The 19624-nt window shown below is 44.9% G+C and overlaps 1 protein-coding gene and 1 long non-coding RNA gene across 2 annotated transcripts in view; both read left to right on the forward strand.

Annotated features, from left to right (window-relative positions):
• The window catches only part of LOC138978112 (organic cation transporter protein-like), a 40613-nt gene extending 21742 nt beyond the window's left edge, over positions 1–18871 (forward strand). Inside the window, exons 5-12 of the mRNA XM_070350748.1 lie at positions 70–249; positions 2432–2531; positions 5842–6075; positions 9747–9881; positions 10449–10531; positions 12284–12395; positions 12778–12850; positions 17667–18871. Of these exons, the coding sequence (XP_070206849.1) occupies positions 70–249; positions 2432–2531; positions 5842–6075; positions 9747–9881; positions 10449–10531; positions 12284–12395; positions 12778–12850; positions 17667–17855 (1106 nt within the window). The 3' untranslated portion in view covers positions 17856–18871. The remainder of the gene's footprint in view (positions 1–69; positions 250–2431; positions 2532–5841; positions 6076–9746; positions 9882–10448; positions 10532–12283; positions 12396–12777; positions 12851–17666) is intronic.
• The window catches only part of LOC138978123 (uncharacterized), a 255844-nt gene that overhangs the window by 122048 nt on the left and 114172 nt on the right, over positions 1–19624 (forward strand). The gene's annotated exons all lie outside the window — the stretch shown is intronic.

Raw genomic sequence — 19624 nt, forward strand, 5'->3', positions numbered from 1 at the left:
TCAGTTCTGTCGCGTTTGCATTCGATTTGGCGGAATATTTGCAATAACTCTACCCTTCGTGTTGTGCAGGGCAATTCTCGTTCAGCTTAGCCAACGCGTTTTCTCCCGACTGGATCTTTTTCATCGTGACGCGTTTCGGGGCTGGCGTAAGTGCCGGGGGCTACCTGGTTCCCTACTTCTCACTCACCATGGAATTCACTGACGTGCGGTGGCGGGCCTTTCTGGGGGCCATCCCTGCCTGGCCCGTGGGTGAGTTCTCTCAGCAAGTCAGTCAGTCAATCAGTCAGCTAGTCAGTCAGTCAGTCAGCCTGCCAGCCAGCCAGCCGGCCAGTCAGCCAGCCAGCCTGACTGACTGACTCGCTGTGACGGACTAGCTGACTGACTGACTGACTGACTGACTGACTGACTAGCTGACTGACTAACTGACTGACTGACTGACTGACTGACTAGCTGACTGACTGACTGACTAGCTGACTGACTAGCTGACTGACTGACTGACTGACTGACTGACTGATTGACTGACTGACTGACTGACTAGCTGACTGACTAACTAACTGACTGACTGACTAGCTGACTGACTGACTGACTGACTGACTGACTGACTGACTGACTGACTGGCTGACTGACTGACTGACTGGCTGGCTGGCTGACTGACTGACTGACTGACTGACTGGCTGACCGACTGACTGACTGGCTGACTGACTGACTGACTGACTGACTGACTGACTGACCGACTGACTAGCTGACTGACTGACTGACTGACTAGCTGACTGACTGACTGGCTGGGCTGACTGACTGACTGGCTGGCTGGCTGACTGACTGACTGGCTGGCTGGCTGGCTGACTGACTGACTGACTGGCTGACTGACTGACTGACTGACTGAATGACTAACGGACTAACTGACTTACTGACCGACTGACTGACTGACTGACTGACTGACTGACTGACTGACTGACTGGCTGGCTGACTGACTCGCTGGCTGACTGGCTGACTGACTGACTGACTGGCTGACTGACTGACTGGGTGACTGACTGGCTGGCTGACTGACTGACTGACTGACTGGCTGACTGACTGACTGACTGGCTGACTGATTGAACGACTGACTGAGTGGCTGACTGACTGACTGACAGACTGACTGACTGACTGGCTGACTGACTGACTGGCTGACTGACTGACTGACTGGCTGACTGACTGACTGGCTGACTGACTGACTGGCTGACTGACTGACTGACAGACTGGCTGACTGACTGATTGACTGACAGACTGAATGACTGACTGACTGACTGGCTGACTGACTGGCTGACTGACTGATTGACTGACAGACTGACTGACTGACTGACTGACTGGCTGACTGACTGACTGACTGGCTGACTGATTGAATGATTGACTGACAGACTGACTGACTGACTGACTGACTGACTGACAGACTGACTGACTGACTAGCTGACTGACTGTCTGGCTTACTGGCAGATTAACTATCAATAAGAAGACTGACTGACTGATTGACTGGCTGGCTGGCTGGCTGGCTGACTGACTGACTGACTGACTGACTGACTGACTGATTGACTGACTGACTGACTGGCTGGCTGATCGATTGACTGACTGACTGACAGACAGACAGCACCGGCTGGCTGGCTGGCTGACTGACCGACCGACCGACCGACCGACCGACCGACCGACCGACCGACCGACTGACTGACCGTGACTGGCTGACTGACTGATTGACCGACTGACTGACTGACTGACTGACTGACTGACTGACTGACTGGCTGGCTGATCGATTGACTGACTGACTGACTGACAGACAGACAGCACCGGCTGGCTGGCTGGCTGGCTGGCCCACCGACCGACCGACCGACCGACCGACCGACCGACCGACCGACTGACTGACCGTGACTGGCTGACTGACTGATTGACCGACTGACTAGCTGACTGACTGACTGACTGACTAGCTGACTGAATGACTGACTGACTGACCGACCAACTGGCTGACTGACCGACTGGCTGACTGACTGACTGACAGACTGACCGACTGACTGACTGACCAACTGACCGACCAACTGGCTGACCGACCGACCGACCGACCAACCGACCGACTTGACCGACATGACCGACCGACTGACCGACTTACTGACTGACTGACTGATTGACTGACTAACTGACTGACCAACTTACACACTGTCTCACTCTGTTACCGACTAGCCGATCGGCTGACTGACTGACTGACTGAATGATGGAATCGTCAAAATTGAATAATTCAGACTGAAATAATTTTTTAAGAGAGGTGAATTCCACACAATAGATTCTGCTATGTTCAAACCGACATGGGTGAACTATCACAACCAGCGAGTCGGCAACTGGATTTGTTCACTATACCCGATATGTCACGTTTTTATTTTTTTTAATTTAAGTGTATGCTTGTGTATTAAAGGATCGGGACTCATGGCTCTGGCAGCGTGGCTGCTACACGACTGGCAGTACCTGGGTATTGCTATCGCCTGTTTCACTCTTCCCTTCCTCTTGGCCTGGTGGTGAGTATATTCTTGATTGTAATACGTGCTTTGTAGTTGGTCTGCCCCTCAAAAACAATAATAACAGCAGCAGCAACAACAACCTCACAGAACAACGACAACAACAACAACAACAACAATAAACAAAACAACAACAACAACAACAGCAACAAGAGCAACAACAACAAGAACAACGGCAACAACGACAAAACAGAGTATGATAACAATATAATCGTTGACCAACATCAAATGAGACAAGGAAAATAACAACATCAAAGACCACCACAACAACAGCAGTAACAACAACAACAACAACAACAACAACACCGGCAACAACAACAAAACAGAGTATGATAACAACATAATCGTTGAACAAAATACAAGAAGACAGAAAACAACAACAACAACAACAACAACAACAACAACAACAACATTGTCAAGGAATTTTGAGGTGAGCTGACTTATTGGTCCGGTGTTTGCTTTTCCGTGCACGGGGTTTCTGCAGTTGCACACTCATTCACACATTTTTACACACACACTCATTCACACATTTTTACACACACACTCATTCACACATTTTTACACACACACTCATTCACACATTTTTACACACACACTCATTCACACATTTTTACACACACACTCATTCACACATTTTTACACACACACTCATTCACACATTTTTACACACACACACTCATTCACACATTTTTACACACACACTCATTCACACATTTTTACACACACACTCATTCACACATTTTTACACACACACTCATTCACACATTTTTACACACACACTCATTCACACATTTTTACACACACACTCATTCACACATTTTTACACACACACTCATTCACACATTTTTACACACACACTCATTCACACATTTTTACACACACACTCATTCACACATTTTTACACACACAGTCATACACACACATACGCATGCATACGGGCTGATTACGACACGCACTCGAACAAAGACGCACGGCACACAACGAATGAACATTTCAAACATTTTATTATTAACTCAAATCATCAATCATATATATCAAACCAAAATCACATCACAAAATACCTCCTTGCCGTACCGAAGCAGAACACACAGTTCACTTCCATCACTGAGAATCGTTATTCATAACACATGTCCTCGGAATAACACGTTCTCCGAACACACAAAAGTCCTGAAAGTTAGGTATAGTCCGACATTGCCGAAGCACTCCTTTCTGTCCTCAGACACAAGTTCACTTCCATGTTCCTCTTGCTTCAGTCACTAAACTAAAATCTACCTACTCTAATTAACAAAATACTATCCTTCCACAACACAGCAAACCATAGACCAAATAGCCTGGACCGCCAACTCGTCACGTGACCCTTCGAGGTTACGACGCTCGACTTTCAGGGGCGCTTAGCGTCCGGTTTAAAAGGCCAGCGATTCGAAGACAGTGAAAAGAAAGCACGCTCCAGTTATTTGTGACAATGGGAGGTGACAATGAACTGGATTTTCCAAAACTCCAAACTAAAATTAACAAAACTCATCGAAAAACATGTTCCATATGCACTTTAGCTGAGTTTATTTTAGCATTTTCAGAACTTACCTCGGCAACTTCGTCCATGTTTACAATCGACACCGGATATGACATCCCCCTGATTTCTGAAAGGCCATGTAAGCGTAGGTTCCTAAATGCGAGAGGCCGCTACCTCGTAATAGAGAGAAAGAGCGGAGAGAGAGCTAGTTGGCGGTCCAGGATAAATGGTCTATGATGCGAGAGGCCGCTACCTCGTAATAGAGAGAAAGAGCGGAGAGAGAGCTAGTTGGCGGTCCAGGATAAATGGTCTATGAACAAACACATCCACTCTCCGGCCTCAGTCACCCCTTAGGTCTCTCTCCTCACATCCTTCAAGGTCACACTCCCGAACACCGAAATCGCACAAAAGAGATGTCAGGTGACCACTTCTCGCACAGCAACAACAACCGACAAATAAAACACCACTATGCAGAAGAAACAGTCACGCTGCAGACCCGATGGAACCGATGCTGTATCCCTGGTGTATTCATCGTGACTTACAGCATTGCTCTCACACTGGAAGCAATAAAAAACGCTGGCGCTGGACCCGAGTACTCTTCAGACTGGCTCGCTCCCCCAGTATGAAAGTTTTTGTCTTGTGCACGTGGATTTAAAAAAAATTAAATTTTTTTTTATTTCACACAATTAAAAAAATTATTGGAGTAAAATAAAACATTAAAACGTTCATAATAAACAATAGTAAACGAGAATTTAAAAAACAAATACAAAAAAATATAGACCGCCCATACCGGGAATCGAACCCGGGTCACTTGGATTTATAAAAAATAAAAAAAATAAAAAAATATTTATTTATTTTACACAATTAAAAAAATTATTAGAGTGAAATAAAACATTAAAACGTTCATAATAAACAATAGTAAACGAAAATTTAAAAAAAAAAATATATATATAGACCGCCCATGCCGGGAATCGAACCCGGTTCACTTTGGCCATAGTCGGAAACGCTTTCCACCAAGCCAACTTATTTGACATTCACCAGAGAACTCAATAATGCCTATACTCCTCGCGCAGTGGTACACGCACGCAAAGCACGCACGCACGCAAAGCGTGTGGTGTCGCTGGCTTGGCTGGGCGGTTCTATGAGCCGAACGGCTGTTCTATCCCACCGCGAATCGCGCCCGCCGTTAAGAGTCGTTTTTGCGGAATATTTCGCATTTAGGTCCCAGGTAACATTATGAAGTTTTAATACGATCAATCGGACCTATTATCAAGTTAGTGTATCAACTTTTGAACGAACTGCCCCCAGTAGTTTCCCAGCAATAAGGCTGTTAAGTCGAGACGAACAGACAGACAGACACACAATTAAAGTCTGCTGGACCCTAGTACTGCGTACTCGGGGATAAAGGCACACGTACTCCTTCTCGTGTGAATCGTCTCAGAGCTGGCCAGGCGTTTACATGGGATAAGACCAACTGTCCCCTTGATCACGTGCTGATCACGTACCAAAAACGAACAACCTTGGTGCTCTAGTGGGATTTGTTTCCATTAGTTAATTTCTGTAAAAAGCTAAAGCAATTCTTGAATAATGTTGCGTTTTAGTGTGATTAAAACCTTTATATAATGGCGTGAAAGGCAGTAAGTAAGTAAGTAATAATGCGTATGCATAAGCTTACCATCCCGACAAAGGCAGTAACGTGCCGAAATATTGATTATAGATATAAACGTACCTAACCTGGTTACTGGTGTGTTTTCTTCTTATTTATATAATGCGTGTCTGATTTATCTTCACCCTGAGCAGGTTCATGCCCGAGAGTATACGCTGGCTGCTGGTCCATGGCCGAGTGGACGAGGCTCAGCGCAACCTGGCCCGAGCAGCAAAGGTCAACGGGAGACTCGAACCCGACGAGAACCTGACGAGAAAACTGGCGAGCCTCGAATTGTCCAAAGCCAAATCTGCACGTGTCTACAGCTTTCTTGATCTTTTCAAAACTGCGGAGCTCGCCAAAAGAAGCTGCTCTCTGTTCTTCGTCTGGTGAGTTTTAGCTGCTTTCCGTCTTGCACAGTTGGTGGTGAATGTGTATCAAATGACGGGCGCAGTGGCATTGTGGATAAGACATCGGCCTCCTAATCGGAAGGTCTTGAGTTCAAATCCTGGCCGCGGCCGCCTGGTGGGTTAAGGGTGGAGATTTTTCCGATCTCCCAGGTCAACATGTGCACGTGTGCAGACCTGCTAGTGCCTTATGCCCCTTCGTGTGTACACGCAAGCAGAAGACCAAGTGCGCACGGAAAAGATCCCGTGATCTATGTTAGAGTTCGGTGGGTTATACAAACACGAAAATACTCAGCATGCTTCTCCCGAAATCGGCGTATGCCGCTGCCTTAATTATGGCGGGGTAAAAACGGTCATACACGTCAAAATCCACTCGTGCAAAAATGAGTAAACGTGGGAGTTTCAGCCCATAAACGAACAAGAAATTCCTCCGAGGTAGGAAAAACACCCCCGTCCTTAGCATTCTCACTGCCACCAACTGAGCAGGTACTGCTAACAAGTGTGGTTATTTCCCTTTGACCATGAATATGTGCCTCTATAAGTCCTTGTAGAATCTTAATCCACCAATAACTCCCTAACCGTGTGTTTGACTGGTCCCAATTTTTGTAAGGACCGTCTCAGGAATGTATAGAACCTGTTCACCAAGTTTGGTGACGATCGGTCCGTTCATTCTTGAGATCTATATGCGAACACAAACACACAAACAAACAAACACATCGACCGAATCCTATACACACCCCTATACCGGGGGTGTAATGAGGTGGTTACAGTAACGTGGGTTGTTTTGAAAGAGTTGAGATTGGAAGACAGGAACTGCAGAGCAACGCTTATGTTTTTGATCTAAATAGCCGGAACCTTACTGAAACTGCGGAGCTGGCCAAAAAAAGCTGCTGTCTGTTCTTCGTCTGTTAGTTCTAAGCTACTCACACAAAGTTAAGGATCACTTGCACACAAATGCATAACTTTACAAATAAGTAAGCCAATGCGTTGGTATTTGGCAAACGTTTAATTCAATGCTTTAGTGATAACGATACATTTCCTTCAATTTCGAGCAATCGTTTGGTCTGTACATTTTATCAAAGTGTGTACGTATCGACATTTGATTTCACAAAGTCGTTGAAATCACAAGACATGGCATTCAAATGCTCCCAAAAGTTCAGTAGTGCGTGTAACCGCCCTGGCTGTTCTGGCACTCGACGCAGCGAGTCCTCATAGAGTTGACCAGGGTGGTGAAGATCCTCTGTGGAAGCGCCTGCCACTCAGCCCGCAGCATCTGGTAGAAGTGCTGGACATCCCTGGGAGGGGGATGGTTGCTCCTCACTTTGCGATCCAACTCATCCCTAAGGTTCTCAATCGGGTCGAGATCGGGACTGCATGCTGGCCACTCTATTCTGTTGACTCCAGACTGCTGCAGGAAGTCGTTGACCACCCTTGCCCTGTGGGGTCGAGCGTTGTCATCCTGGTAGACAGCCTGCGGTCCCATCTGCTGCAGTGTAGGCACAGCCAGCGGTCGAAGGATCTCATCCCGGTATCGGAGGCCAGTCAGGTTACCCTGTACATGAAACAAGGGTGTTCTGTGGTCAAGGCTGAAGGCCCCCCAGACCATTACAGAACCTCCACCAAAGGCCACCTTTTATTGGACAGTGGCGTCAATGTAGCGTTCCCCTTGGCGCCTCCAGACCCTCAGTCGGTCGTCGTTGTGGTTTAGGGTGAAGCGTGATTCATCACTGAACAGGACCTGGGACCATTGCTAACGTGTCCACATCACGTGACGTCTGCAGAAGGCGCGGCGTGCTGCCCTATGGGCAGGAGTTAAGCGTGGCCGTACAGCTGGGCGACGAGAACGGAGGTCAAACCCATGAAGGCGATTCTGTATGGTCTGCTGGCTGATGTTGGTGTTAGTAGCCACCCTCAGCTGCCTTCAATTAATGCTGGTAGAGGCTGTTCTTGTTTGCAAGGCTAGTCGTTCAATAAGACGATCTTCACGTGGAGTTGTCTTCTTTGGTCGCCCAGGTTTGCGTCTTTCCTGGACCCTCCCAGTGGCTGTGAAACGTTGAATCAGTCTGACAATGACCGAGATGGACACGTGAAGTCGCCTGGCCACTTCTCGCTTGGGGACACCATCTTGGAACCATGCAACAGCTCGTCCCCTCTCAAACTCGTTCAATTTTCGTCGTGGAGGCATTGTCAGATAATGCCTAAAACTGGTGGTATGTCTTCTCAAAAAGCCAAGCAAGTGACAGCATCTCACACATAAACAGCAGTGCTTGCACGTGCATAATGGTTTTCCATGTGGCTTGTGCAATGTGTTCGGGCTGAACGGTCCAAAACAAGGTCCTTTTTCGCAAGTTTCCGCTTTTTCTTTTGCTACCAAGCTCAGTAGTAGAGAATCCCGTGCAATTTTCCCACTAACACAACATCGCCCACTTACAGCTGAATAAGAATTCATAACAATTTGGTTTGACTGAGAAATAAATAACAGTAGCGAACTGATTTTATTGAGCACCTGTTTTCTCATAGTGATCCTTAACTTTTTGTGAGTAGTGTAGTTGCTTTCGTATTGGACAATTAAGGTGGTGATGGTGGCGTACGTGGGGGGACGGGGGGGGGGGGGGGGGGGGGGGGTTCAAAGACAAAGAAGGAGATTAAAGTAACGCGGGTTGTTCTAAAAGTTGTGATACTCGACGGAATAACCTGCGGGGCGAAACTCTTGCCTTTTTCTCGTCTGGTGAGTTCGAGGTTTGTTTGTTTAACGCCCAGCCGACCACGAAGGGCCATATCAGGGCGGTGCTGCTTTGACATATAACGTGCGCCACACACAAGACAGAAGTCGCAGCACAGGCTTCATGTCTCACCCAGTCACATTATTCTGACACCGGACCAACCAGTCCTAGCACTAACCCCATAATGCCAGACGCCAGGCGGTGCCAATTTTAAAGTCTTAGGTATGACCCGGCCGGGGTTCGAACCCACGACCTCCCGATCACGGGGCGGACGCCTTACCACTAGGCCAACCTTACCACTAGGCCAACCTTACCACTAGGCCAACCTTACCACTAGGCCAACCTTACCACTAGGCCAACCTTACCACTAGGCCAACCTTACCACTAGGCCAACCTTCCTACTAGGCCAACCTTACCACTAGGCCAACCTTACCACTAGGCCAACCTTACCACTAGGCCAACCTTACCACTAGGCCAACCTTACCACTAGGCCAACCTTACCACTAGGCCAACCTTACCACTAGGCCAACCTTACCACTAGGCCAACCTTACCACTAGGCCAACCTTACCACTAGGCCAACCTTACCACTAGGCCAACCTTACCACTAGGCCAACCTTACCACTAGGCCAACCTTACCACTAGGCCAACCGTGCCGGTTGAGTTCGAGGTGTTTGCTTGGATTGCATGGTTGCGATAACAAGATGAAAGGGGGAACTTGAATGCGAATACACGGGTTGTTCAGAAAATGTGGAGAGGGGGTAAAGGGTACCCACCACACACACACACACACAAACACACAAACACACACACACACACACACACACACACACACACACACAAACACACAAACACACACACACACACACACACACACACACATACACACACAGTGTGTGGACTGATGAGTTGATTTGCTGATGTGTGAGCAGGTTCTCGAGTGGGGCAGTGTATTACTTTCTAGCTTTTGGGGCGGAGAACTTGTCGGGAAATCTCTACCTCAACATCTTCCTTCTTTCCATTGTGGAAATACCAGCCATGTTCCTGTCTGCCTTTCTCAACAACAAGTCAGTTTTTGATGGGCTTTTTCTCTGTACGGGTTTTGTGTTTTTGGTTGTCATTGCTGCTGTTTTGAGGAGGATTTTGATAATTTGAGATTTTGTGTGATGGGTGTGGTTGTGTGTGTGTGTGTGTGTGTGTGTGTGTGTGTGTGTGTGTGTGTGTGTGTGTGTGTGTGTGTGTGTGTGTGCTTGTGTGAGTGTGTGTATTTTAGCATATTATAACAATTTAATGTGTGAGCACTGTAGCATATTATTATGAAACTCTGTTTTATCTCCATTTACTTACATCCTTCCTACTTTTAGCTAAAGACACGATATACAGTTTTATTTCAATAGTGTGTGCTTTTCATTTTAAGACGAGGATTTCTTTCTTACTGATTTATGGTTGTGTTGCATGCTCGATTGGTTGCTTGTTTTCAGTACATGTTCCTGTAGTTTTTGATTGACATTTTTAGTTGTGTTTACTTTTATACGCACATTTACTTTTCGACTTCTTTTTAGTTGTTGTACTTGTTTGTTTTTTTACTTGTTTGATGTTTGTTTTTATTTATGCATTTACAATGATGTGTTAAGAATCGGGCGACGATGGACGGCTTTTCTGATGTATATGTCGGCTGGGGTGTGCGCTGTCATCGTCATCATTCTCATCCAGACAGGTAAAACAAAACGATAGTTGGGAAAGACAGAAAGAGAAATACTGACAGACATGAAGAGAGACATTCGTTTATTATCTATGAATAAAAGGAAATCTGTTTTTGTAGAAGGTATTTTTGTATGTTAATAGCTAGCAGTCAGGACCCGGTGTCACGATTTCATCTTTCGCCTGTGTACATATTTCCCCCTCGACATATACTCAAGACTGAAATGTTGTTTCCTGGTAAAATTAAGAAGTGAAATTATTTAAGGACGAAAAGCATGTCAGTTTCTTGCATGTGAAGAAAATTGGTGGTAAAATTTAATAGATTTCAACCCCAAAATCGAATTCTTCGAAAACGTGTACTGAGTGGTTACGTCCCTTGAGTAAGAAGGAAACAGTTTAGGATGAATCAAATTTCTAAGTTAAATAAAACAAATTGGTTGGACAAATTTGGCCCCATGCATGAAAGGTACACAAGGTCGCTCATCAGTACTATCGAAGGGTGTTTTTTTGTTCAGTGTAGAGTTTATACTAGATCAACGAGGCCGAGAAGCGAAATATCAACACGGCGAAAGATGAAAACGTCACACCGGTATTGTGTATGTTAACTAGCAGTAACGACCCGGTGTTGTGTATGTTAACTAGCAGTCAGGACCCGGTATTGTGTATGTTAACTAGCAGTCAGGACCCGGTATTTTGTATGTTAACTAGCAGTCAGGACCCGGTATTTTGTTTGTTAACTAGCAGTCAGGACCCGGTATTGTGTATGTTAACTAGCAGTCAGGACCCGGTATTTTGTATGTTAACTAGCAGTCAGGACCCGGTATTTTGTATGTTAACTAGCAGTCAGGACCCGGTATTGTGTATGTTAACTAGCAGTCAGGACCCGGTGTTGTGTATGTTAGCTAGCAGTCAGGACCCGGTGTTGTGTATGTTAACTAGCAGTCAGGACCCGGTATTTTGTATGTTAACTAGCAGTCAGAACCCGGTATTTTGTATGTTAACTAGCAGTCAGGACCCGGTATTTTGTATGTTAACTAGCTGTCAGGACCCGGTATTGTGTATGTTAACTAGCAGTCAGGACCCGGTTTTGTGTATGTTAACTAGCAATCAGGACCCGATATATTGTATGTTAACTAGCAGTCAGGACCCGGTATTGTGTATGTTAACTAGCAGTCAGGACCCGGTATTGTGTATGTTAACTAGCAGTCAGGACCCGGTATTTTGTATGTTAACTATCAATCAGGACCCGGTATTGTGTATGTTAACTATCAATCAGGACCCGGTATTTTGTATGTTAACTATCAATCAGGACCCGGTATTGTGTATGTTAACCAGCAGTCAGGACCGGTATTGTGTATGTTAACTTGCAGTCAGGACCCGGTATTTTGTATGTTAACTATCAATCAGGACCCGGTATTGTGTATGTTAACTTGCAGTCAGGACCCGGTATTTTGTATGTTAACTAGCAGTCCGGACTCGGTATTTTGTATGTTAACTAGCAGTCAGGATCCGGTATTGTGTATGTTAACTAGCAGTCAGGACCCGGCTTCGTCCGGATGTTGGCTAAGATCAAAGTCAATTGTTCAATGATAATTTCAGAAATATGAAAAAGGGGAAAACGAGGAAGAAGAGAAATATAAAATAATAACAGCAACATTGAAACTGAAACCCTTCTATGTTGCTGAAAAATAGTCTCCCTTGTGTTGCTTTGCCTATTATTTACTCTAATATAACACAACTCTGACAAGTGTATTCCACACTGTGACAGGGGCGCCAGGCGTGGCCATCAACGCAATGGTCGTCACGTCCAAACTAGCCATGGGGGGAGGATGGGCAGCTGCACTGGTCTTCTCTGCTGAAAACTTCCCCACTGTAGTCAGGTAAGGGGGTGGAAGAGGGGGGGGGGGGGGGGGGAAGAGACATGCTTTACATTTGACAGATATTTGCAGGAAGTCTGGTTTGGATCGAAAAAAAACTACAACGAACAAACAAAACAAAACCAAATCTTTAAAGGGAAATACAGAAACAGGCGCTCTGGGTGACATTAAGCTGTCTGACTGATCTATTGCCTAATGAACGAGCGAACGAACCAACGAACCGACAAACCAACAAACGAACCAACAAACCAACGAACGAACGAACGACCAATGTAACTCACTCACTCACTCACTCACGTACACGCTCACAAAGCGACTAACTAATGAAATAAGAAAAGTGACAATTGTATAAACAAATTTTTTTTAAATCTATCTTTTTGTGCAGGAATATCGGGTATGGTGCCTGCAACGTAGCATCAAGAGTTGGGGGAATAGTTGCTCCACAAATGGTCTTTATTGTAAGTGTGTGTGTGTGTGCGCGCGCGCGTGCATGTGTGTGTGTGTGTCTGTGTGTATGTTAATGTGTGTGTGTGTGTGTGTGTGTGTGTGTGTGTGTGTGTGTACGTGTGTGTATGTGTTTGAGAGAGAGAGAGAGTATGTGCGTGTGTACGTGTGTGTGTATGTGCTCGTACATTCAACCATCCTGGCTATCATGTCCATTCAGTCCTCATTTCAGAGAGAAATTCAAGTTTTACGCCCTCACGGCAAAGCCATTAGGGGCATGTTCCCGGGTTTTAACCCGACTTTAGATGAGATACACAAGTTTATGCGTGTTTAGGTGGTATCAGCCATCTGCACTTATGGCAGAATGACCGAGGTCTTTTACGTGCCACTGTGGTGACACGGGGGTGGGAGATGGATACCGTCTCTGGGTCTGCACATAAAGTTGACCCGTGTCCGTCCCGGCCCGGATTCGAACCAGCGACCTTTCGATCACAAGTCCAGTGCTCTACCACCTGAGCTACCCGGGCCCCCTATCCTCATTTCAGAACAATACCGAGCCATAAATACGTACATTTCTTAGTTTCCGTACAACAGACAACCAACCACCCCACGCTATCATGTTCATTCAGTCCTTTATTTCAGTGCAATACCAAGCCATCCTTAAACGTATTTCTTGGTTTCAGTGCAACACCCACCCATCAATACAATTCATTTCAGTACAATAGCAAGTCTCAGTTAATGTATTTCGTGGTTTCAGTATAACAGCCACCTAACCATCTCTCTCCATCATGGTTATTGTGTCCTTCATTTCACTTCAATGCCGAGCTATATATAAGTATATTGCTATTTCATATGTTACGTGGATTTCCATTGGTCAATTGGGCAAAACTGAGCTCAGTGCAAAAGTGATATCGACGACATTTCCAGGTCTGATATTGACTCTTTATATTCTGTAAGGACTGATCAGGCATGCCTGCAAGAGAAGAGTTACCTCCCCTAAATGTATAACAAAGTAAGAGTTACCTCCCTTTGCTTCTAGACATTTCCTGAACTATCCGGTTGATTTTCTCTTCTTCATTTCTAAATCTCCTCATAGGAGCAATAGAGAGTCTGTAATATCACTGGCATTATGTGCTTGCTACATGTGAACACCAGGCACTGAACTGGCCTTGCACTATATAGGCGGTATTCAATAAATGGGAGGTCCATAATCTGAGAAAGGAAACAATAAAATAAATCAAGAAACTAAAACCCAGGTGCACATCTGCGGCTCCTAGGGAGTGTGCATGCACATCTTGTTCCTGCCTCTTGCCATCTCAGAGGTATGGCGACCACAGACAGACACACTTACATCCATTTTTATATATGTACTAGCAGTCAGGCCCGGCTTCGCCCGGGAGTTTCCGATCAGCCAGCCAGACAAACTCACTTAGATCTACAACTCAGCTCCCTTCTCTCTCTCACACACACAGACACACAGCTGCGCGCGCACACACACGCACGTACAGGTTTTAATTGCGGTTTGATCAAAGCACGCATACGTAATGAGTGAGTCTAGAATCTTATTGCAATGTGGATAAGAAAAATGAAAGTGTGATCATACATTTGGATTTATAGGCAAGGCAAGTGTCTATTTCGTTCAACGTGTTTTCGTGATTTTTAGACCCCTTCTCACACACACTTTAGTTGCGGTCTGATCAAAGCACATGCGGGTGGGGGGCAGCCCTTGAGAATGACACGGTATACTGGTTTGATGAGTTACCTCCCTTCCATGGGCGACAAAGCATGACTTACCTACCTTGCACTATTATAGCCTGTACTCATTAATGGGGAGGGTCATTATGCGAGGAAGGAAACAATGAATCGAGAAACTAAAACCCAGGTGCACGTCTGTGGGTCCTAGCCACTATGCATGCACAATATCTCGTCCTTGCCTTTTGCCATCTCTGAGGTATGGGGACCACAGACAGACAGACACACACACGGCAGCGCAGCGGCGTCGACAGCGGCGGTGGTGGTCAGGTGCACATCTTCACAGTCACAGGAGTGCACATGCACGACATCGTCTTCCTGCCCCCTCCCTTCTCGGAGCTTTGGCGATCACAGACAGACAGACACACACACACACACACACACAGACAGACAGACACTCTCTTTTATTTATATGTATGTATAGAATAGATTTCGTGCTTTCAGTACAACAGCCACAAAACCATCCCTCGCTATTATAATCATTCAGTCCTTCACTTCAGAACAATACCAAGCCATGAATACGTGATTTCTTGGTTTTAGTACAACAGCCACAAAACCATCCCTCGCTATTATAATCATTCAGTCCTTCACTTCAGAACAATACCAAGCCATGGATACGTGTATTTCTTGGTTTTAGTACAACAGCCACAAAACCATCCCTCGCTATTATAATCATTCAGTCCTTCACTTCAGAACAATACCAAGCCATGGATACGTGTATTTCTTGGTTTTAGTACAACAGCCACAAAACCATCCCTCGCTATTATAATCATTCAGTCCTTCACTTCAGAACAATACCAAGCCATGGATACGTGTATTTCTTGGTTTTAGTACAACAGCCACAAAACCATCCCTCGCTATTATAATCATTCAGTCCTTCACTTCAGAACAATACCAAGCCATGGATACGTGTATTTCTTGGTTTTAGTACAACAGCCACAAAACCATCCCTCGCTATTATAATCATTCAGTCCTTCACTTCAGAACAATACCAAGCCATGGATACGTGTATTTCTTGGTTTCAGTACAACAGCCACAAAACCATCCCTCGCTATTATAATCATTCAGTCCTTCACTTCAGAACAATACCAAGCCATGGATACGTGATTTCTTGGTTTTAGTACAACAGCCACAAAACCATCCCTCGCTATTATAATCATTCAGTCCTTCACTTCAGAACAATACCAAGCCATGGATACGTGTATTTCTTGGTTTTAGTACAACAGCCACAAAACCATCCCTCGCTATTATAATCATTCAGTCCTTCACTTCAGAACAATACCAAGCCATGGATACGTGTATTTCTTGGTTTTAGTACAACAGCCACAAAACCTTCCCTCGCTATTATAATCATTCAGTCCTTCACTTCAGAACAATACCAAGCCATGGATACGTGTATTTCTTGGTTTTAGTACAACAGCCACAAAACCTTCCCTCGCTATTATAATCATTCAGTCCTTCACTTCAGAACAATACCAAGCCATGGATACGTGTATTTCTTGGTTTCAGTACAACAGCCACAAAACCACCCCTCGCTATTATAATCATTCAGTCCTTCACTTCAGAACAATACCAAGCCATGGATACGTGATTTCTTGGTTTTAGTACAACAGCCACAAAACCATCCCTCGCTATTATAATCATTCAGTCCTTCACTTCAGAACAATACCAAGCCATGGATACGTGTATTTCTTGGTTTTAGTACAACAGCCACAAAACCTTCCCTCGCTATTATAATCATTCAGTCCTTCACTTCAGAACAATACCAAGCCATGAATAAGTGTATTTCTTGGTTTTAGTACAACAGCCACAAAACCATCCCTCGCTATTATAATCATTCAGTCCTTTACTTCAGAACAATGCCGAGCTATGTATATGTATATTTTGTGCTTTCAGTACAACAGCCACACGACCATCCCTCGCTATTATAATCATTCAGTCCTTCACTTCAGAACAATGCCGAGCTATGTATAAGTATATTTTGTGCTTTCAGTACAACAGCCACACAACCTTCCCTCGCTATTATAATCATTCAGTCCTTCACTTCAGAACAATACCAAGCCATGGTTTCAGTACAAAGCCCACCCATCCATCCATAATTATGTTCATTCAGTCCTTCATTTCAGTACAATACGAAGCCATACATAAATGTACAGTGGAAACCGGCTTTTCAGACCTCAACACAACTGAGAAAAGCAGGTATTAAGAAGGAGGGAAAATCGGGGTACATTTACAGAGGTTATGAACAGAGCATCTTAAAGGCACAGTGCAGCTCACAGCCTTCGTTTTGCGTTTTTGTTGCAGCTGAGTGCATTTGCAGTTCAAAAATCCTCCTGTGGTAGTAAAACAAACCCAAAACTACCCAACGACATCTGTGAAGCTCGACAGTTTCTTGTTCACGCGAGTGCATAAATTAACCTAGTTATTACGTGGTGTTTGGTCGGAGTTCGATTCAACTGAGTGATTCCGACCTCCATTTTGTTTTACACAAACTCATGATGATGTCTGACATAGTTTGCTAGTGACGTGTCTTTTTGTGCATGATGTGGTGTTCTACCTGATCTAAATTTAGATCCAAAAATAGGTCAAGACCAGGCGGGTCCGAGTACGAAATTAATTCGTAAAAAAATCTCAGTTCTTGACTCTTTGGGTGCAAGTCAATGAAACTTGGTAGATCTTCTAACGGATAGCTGCCTGAGGTATGACTAAAAGCCCCAGGGGCTCCGTGCACCTGGATTTGACAAGTTCAGTACCTTTAAATTGCAAGCTCATAACTCATTGTCTCCCAGGGACGGATATATCCGTACCCACTCATATGGCTCTTTCTTACCAGGTACGGATATATCTGCTCAGACTGTTAGCTTCAGTCGCGTCCTGTAACGTCCATTTAACGCCTGCATTCCAGCGTGTTGATGCACAGTTGCTACACAGTTACTACAGTTCTGAGTGACCTGCTGCAGCACAGCTGGTCTCGGCTAAAAAAACACAAACTCGGTCAACATAAGTGGGGTAGAAAGTGGGAGGGGTCTTGAATTGGGGGTCTTAAAAGGGGGAATCCTCTGTATTTGTTGGTTTCAGTACACCACCCAACCCTCAATACCCTACGCCGTGGTGGCTGTGCTGATGGTTGGCAGCTCTCTGCTCTTTCTCACGATGAGAGAGACCAACGACCAGGCTCTTGAAGACGTCATCACCATGCCTTCATCCGGGTCCTCCAAGACACACCCGGTTGCTATGGGGACAATACAGTGTTCTACTCGAATGTGAACAACATGCTTTTGTTTTTTTTAATAGTTTATGGAGTTTGTTTTATTACTTTAGGAATCGTTCTTAATGATTTGTCGAGAAAGTGACATAGACTGCACCATGTCTGAATAACTGTATTGCGGAGAGTTTATTTCATGTTAAATAGAACTCAGGTTGTCAAGATTAATAACATGTTCTCTGCCCCACTCACACTGAACACAGGTGCTCCACAAGGCTGTGTGCTGTCACCTCTTTTGTTCACCCTTTTTACTAATGACTGCGTTTCAAACCATGATTCTGTCTTATTTTTAAAGTTTTCTGATGACACAACTATTGAGGGACTAATTCGCAACTCTGACGAGTCTGCTTATAGAGAAGAAATTAGGGCTATGGTCGACTGGTGCGATGCTCACAACCTACAACTTAATGTTCAAAAGACTAAAGAAATGATTGTAGATTTCAGGGAAAAAAAGACCCCTCTGACTCCTCTATCAATCAAAAATCAAAATGTCGATACTGTCGAACACTTCAAATTTCTGGGCACCACTCTTTCTAATACCCTCACGTGGGAGCTAAACTCTAATCAAATAATCAAAAAGGCCCAGCAGCGCATTTACGTTCTATGCCAGTTAAAAAAATTCGGCTTGAAAGCAAGAAATCTTAATCCAGTTCTATAATAGGGCTACGATTGAAAGCATCTTGTCATTTTCCATCACTGTCTGGTTCAGTAGGGCTACTGAGGCAGAGCAGATCAACCTAAGCAGAGTTGTACGAACAGCTTCCAAGATTGTGGGTTGTGAGCTTCCCTCCATTGCCTCCATATACACATCCCGAAGCGCTCAGAAGGTCAAAAAGATTCTGGCAGACAACTCGCACCCTGCTTACAAGTTGTTCCGGCCCCTACCCTCGGGCAGGCGTTTTCGCTCGATCAGGACACGCACCACGCGTTTCAGAGACAGTTTTTATCCAAGTGCAGTGCGTGTCCTGGCTCCTTAAGCCCTCTAACTGCCGTTCCTAGTTAAAATTGAGCTTTTACTCAAGGTGTTGTGAGACACAGCCGTCAAGCCTTTAAATACCTTATTTCTTAAAGTTCACCTACCCAGTGTAGTATTGTAATAAATGTTTTGGTTTTAAAATTATCAAGGATTTGTGATTTTAGTTATTGTCGTCATAACTGATGTCTGATACATATATAATTCTTACTGATACTTCTATACTGTTTATTTTACGCATATGTACAATTGATGGTTAAACACGTTTTGTTAAGGAGGAGCATGCTTGCGCGTGTGTGCTGTTGTGGGTTTGGTGTGGGGAATGTATGCGGGCGTGCGTGAGCGTGTGTGTGACTGAGATTGCAAGCGATGTTTGGAAGGGCGTGTATGGATTGATTGATTGTACTCTGGCCAAAACATGTTCCTAGTGTACTGCACATGGTTGAAATAAAGTCTTATGTCTTATGTCTTATGTCTTATGTGTGAAACTTGGCAAAGTGAATAATTGTACTGTGTAGAGTTTGTTTGATGTACAACTCGACAGAGATACCCAATTCTCAATAAATTTTCTCAATTTTTTTTTGGCGTGTGTGAACCGAAAAAAATCTTCCATATTCATTTCTTTATACTGATGTGCACGTGAAAGAGAAAGTGGCTGAAGTATAGCACTGTCTCGTAACTAACGCGATAGTCGGACAGAGTTGCGCCCCTGGAACAGCAGGTATAGTTCCGACATTTGTTTGCAAAATAGAACCGCATGACAATCCGCCCTTCAACTTCTTTACCCACGTAGTTTGA

Source organism: Littorina saxatilis, linkage group LG10 (assembly GCF_037325665.1).
Source record: "Littorina saxatilis isolate snail1 linkage group LG10, US_GU_Lsax_2.0, whole genome shotgun sequence".
In the NCBI taxonomy this organism is placed as follows: domain Eukaryota; kingdom Metazoa; phylum Mollusca; class Gastropoda; order Littorinimorpha; family Littorinidae; genus Littorina; species Littorina saxatilis.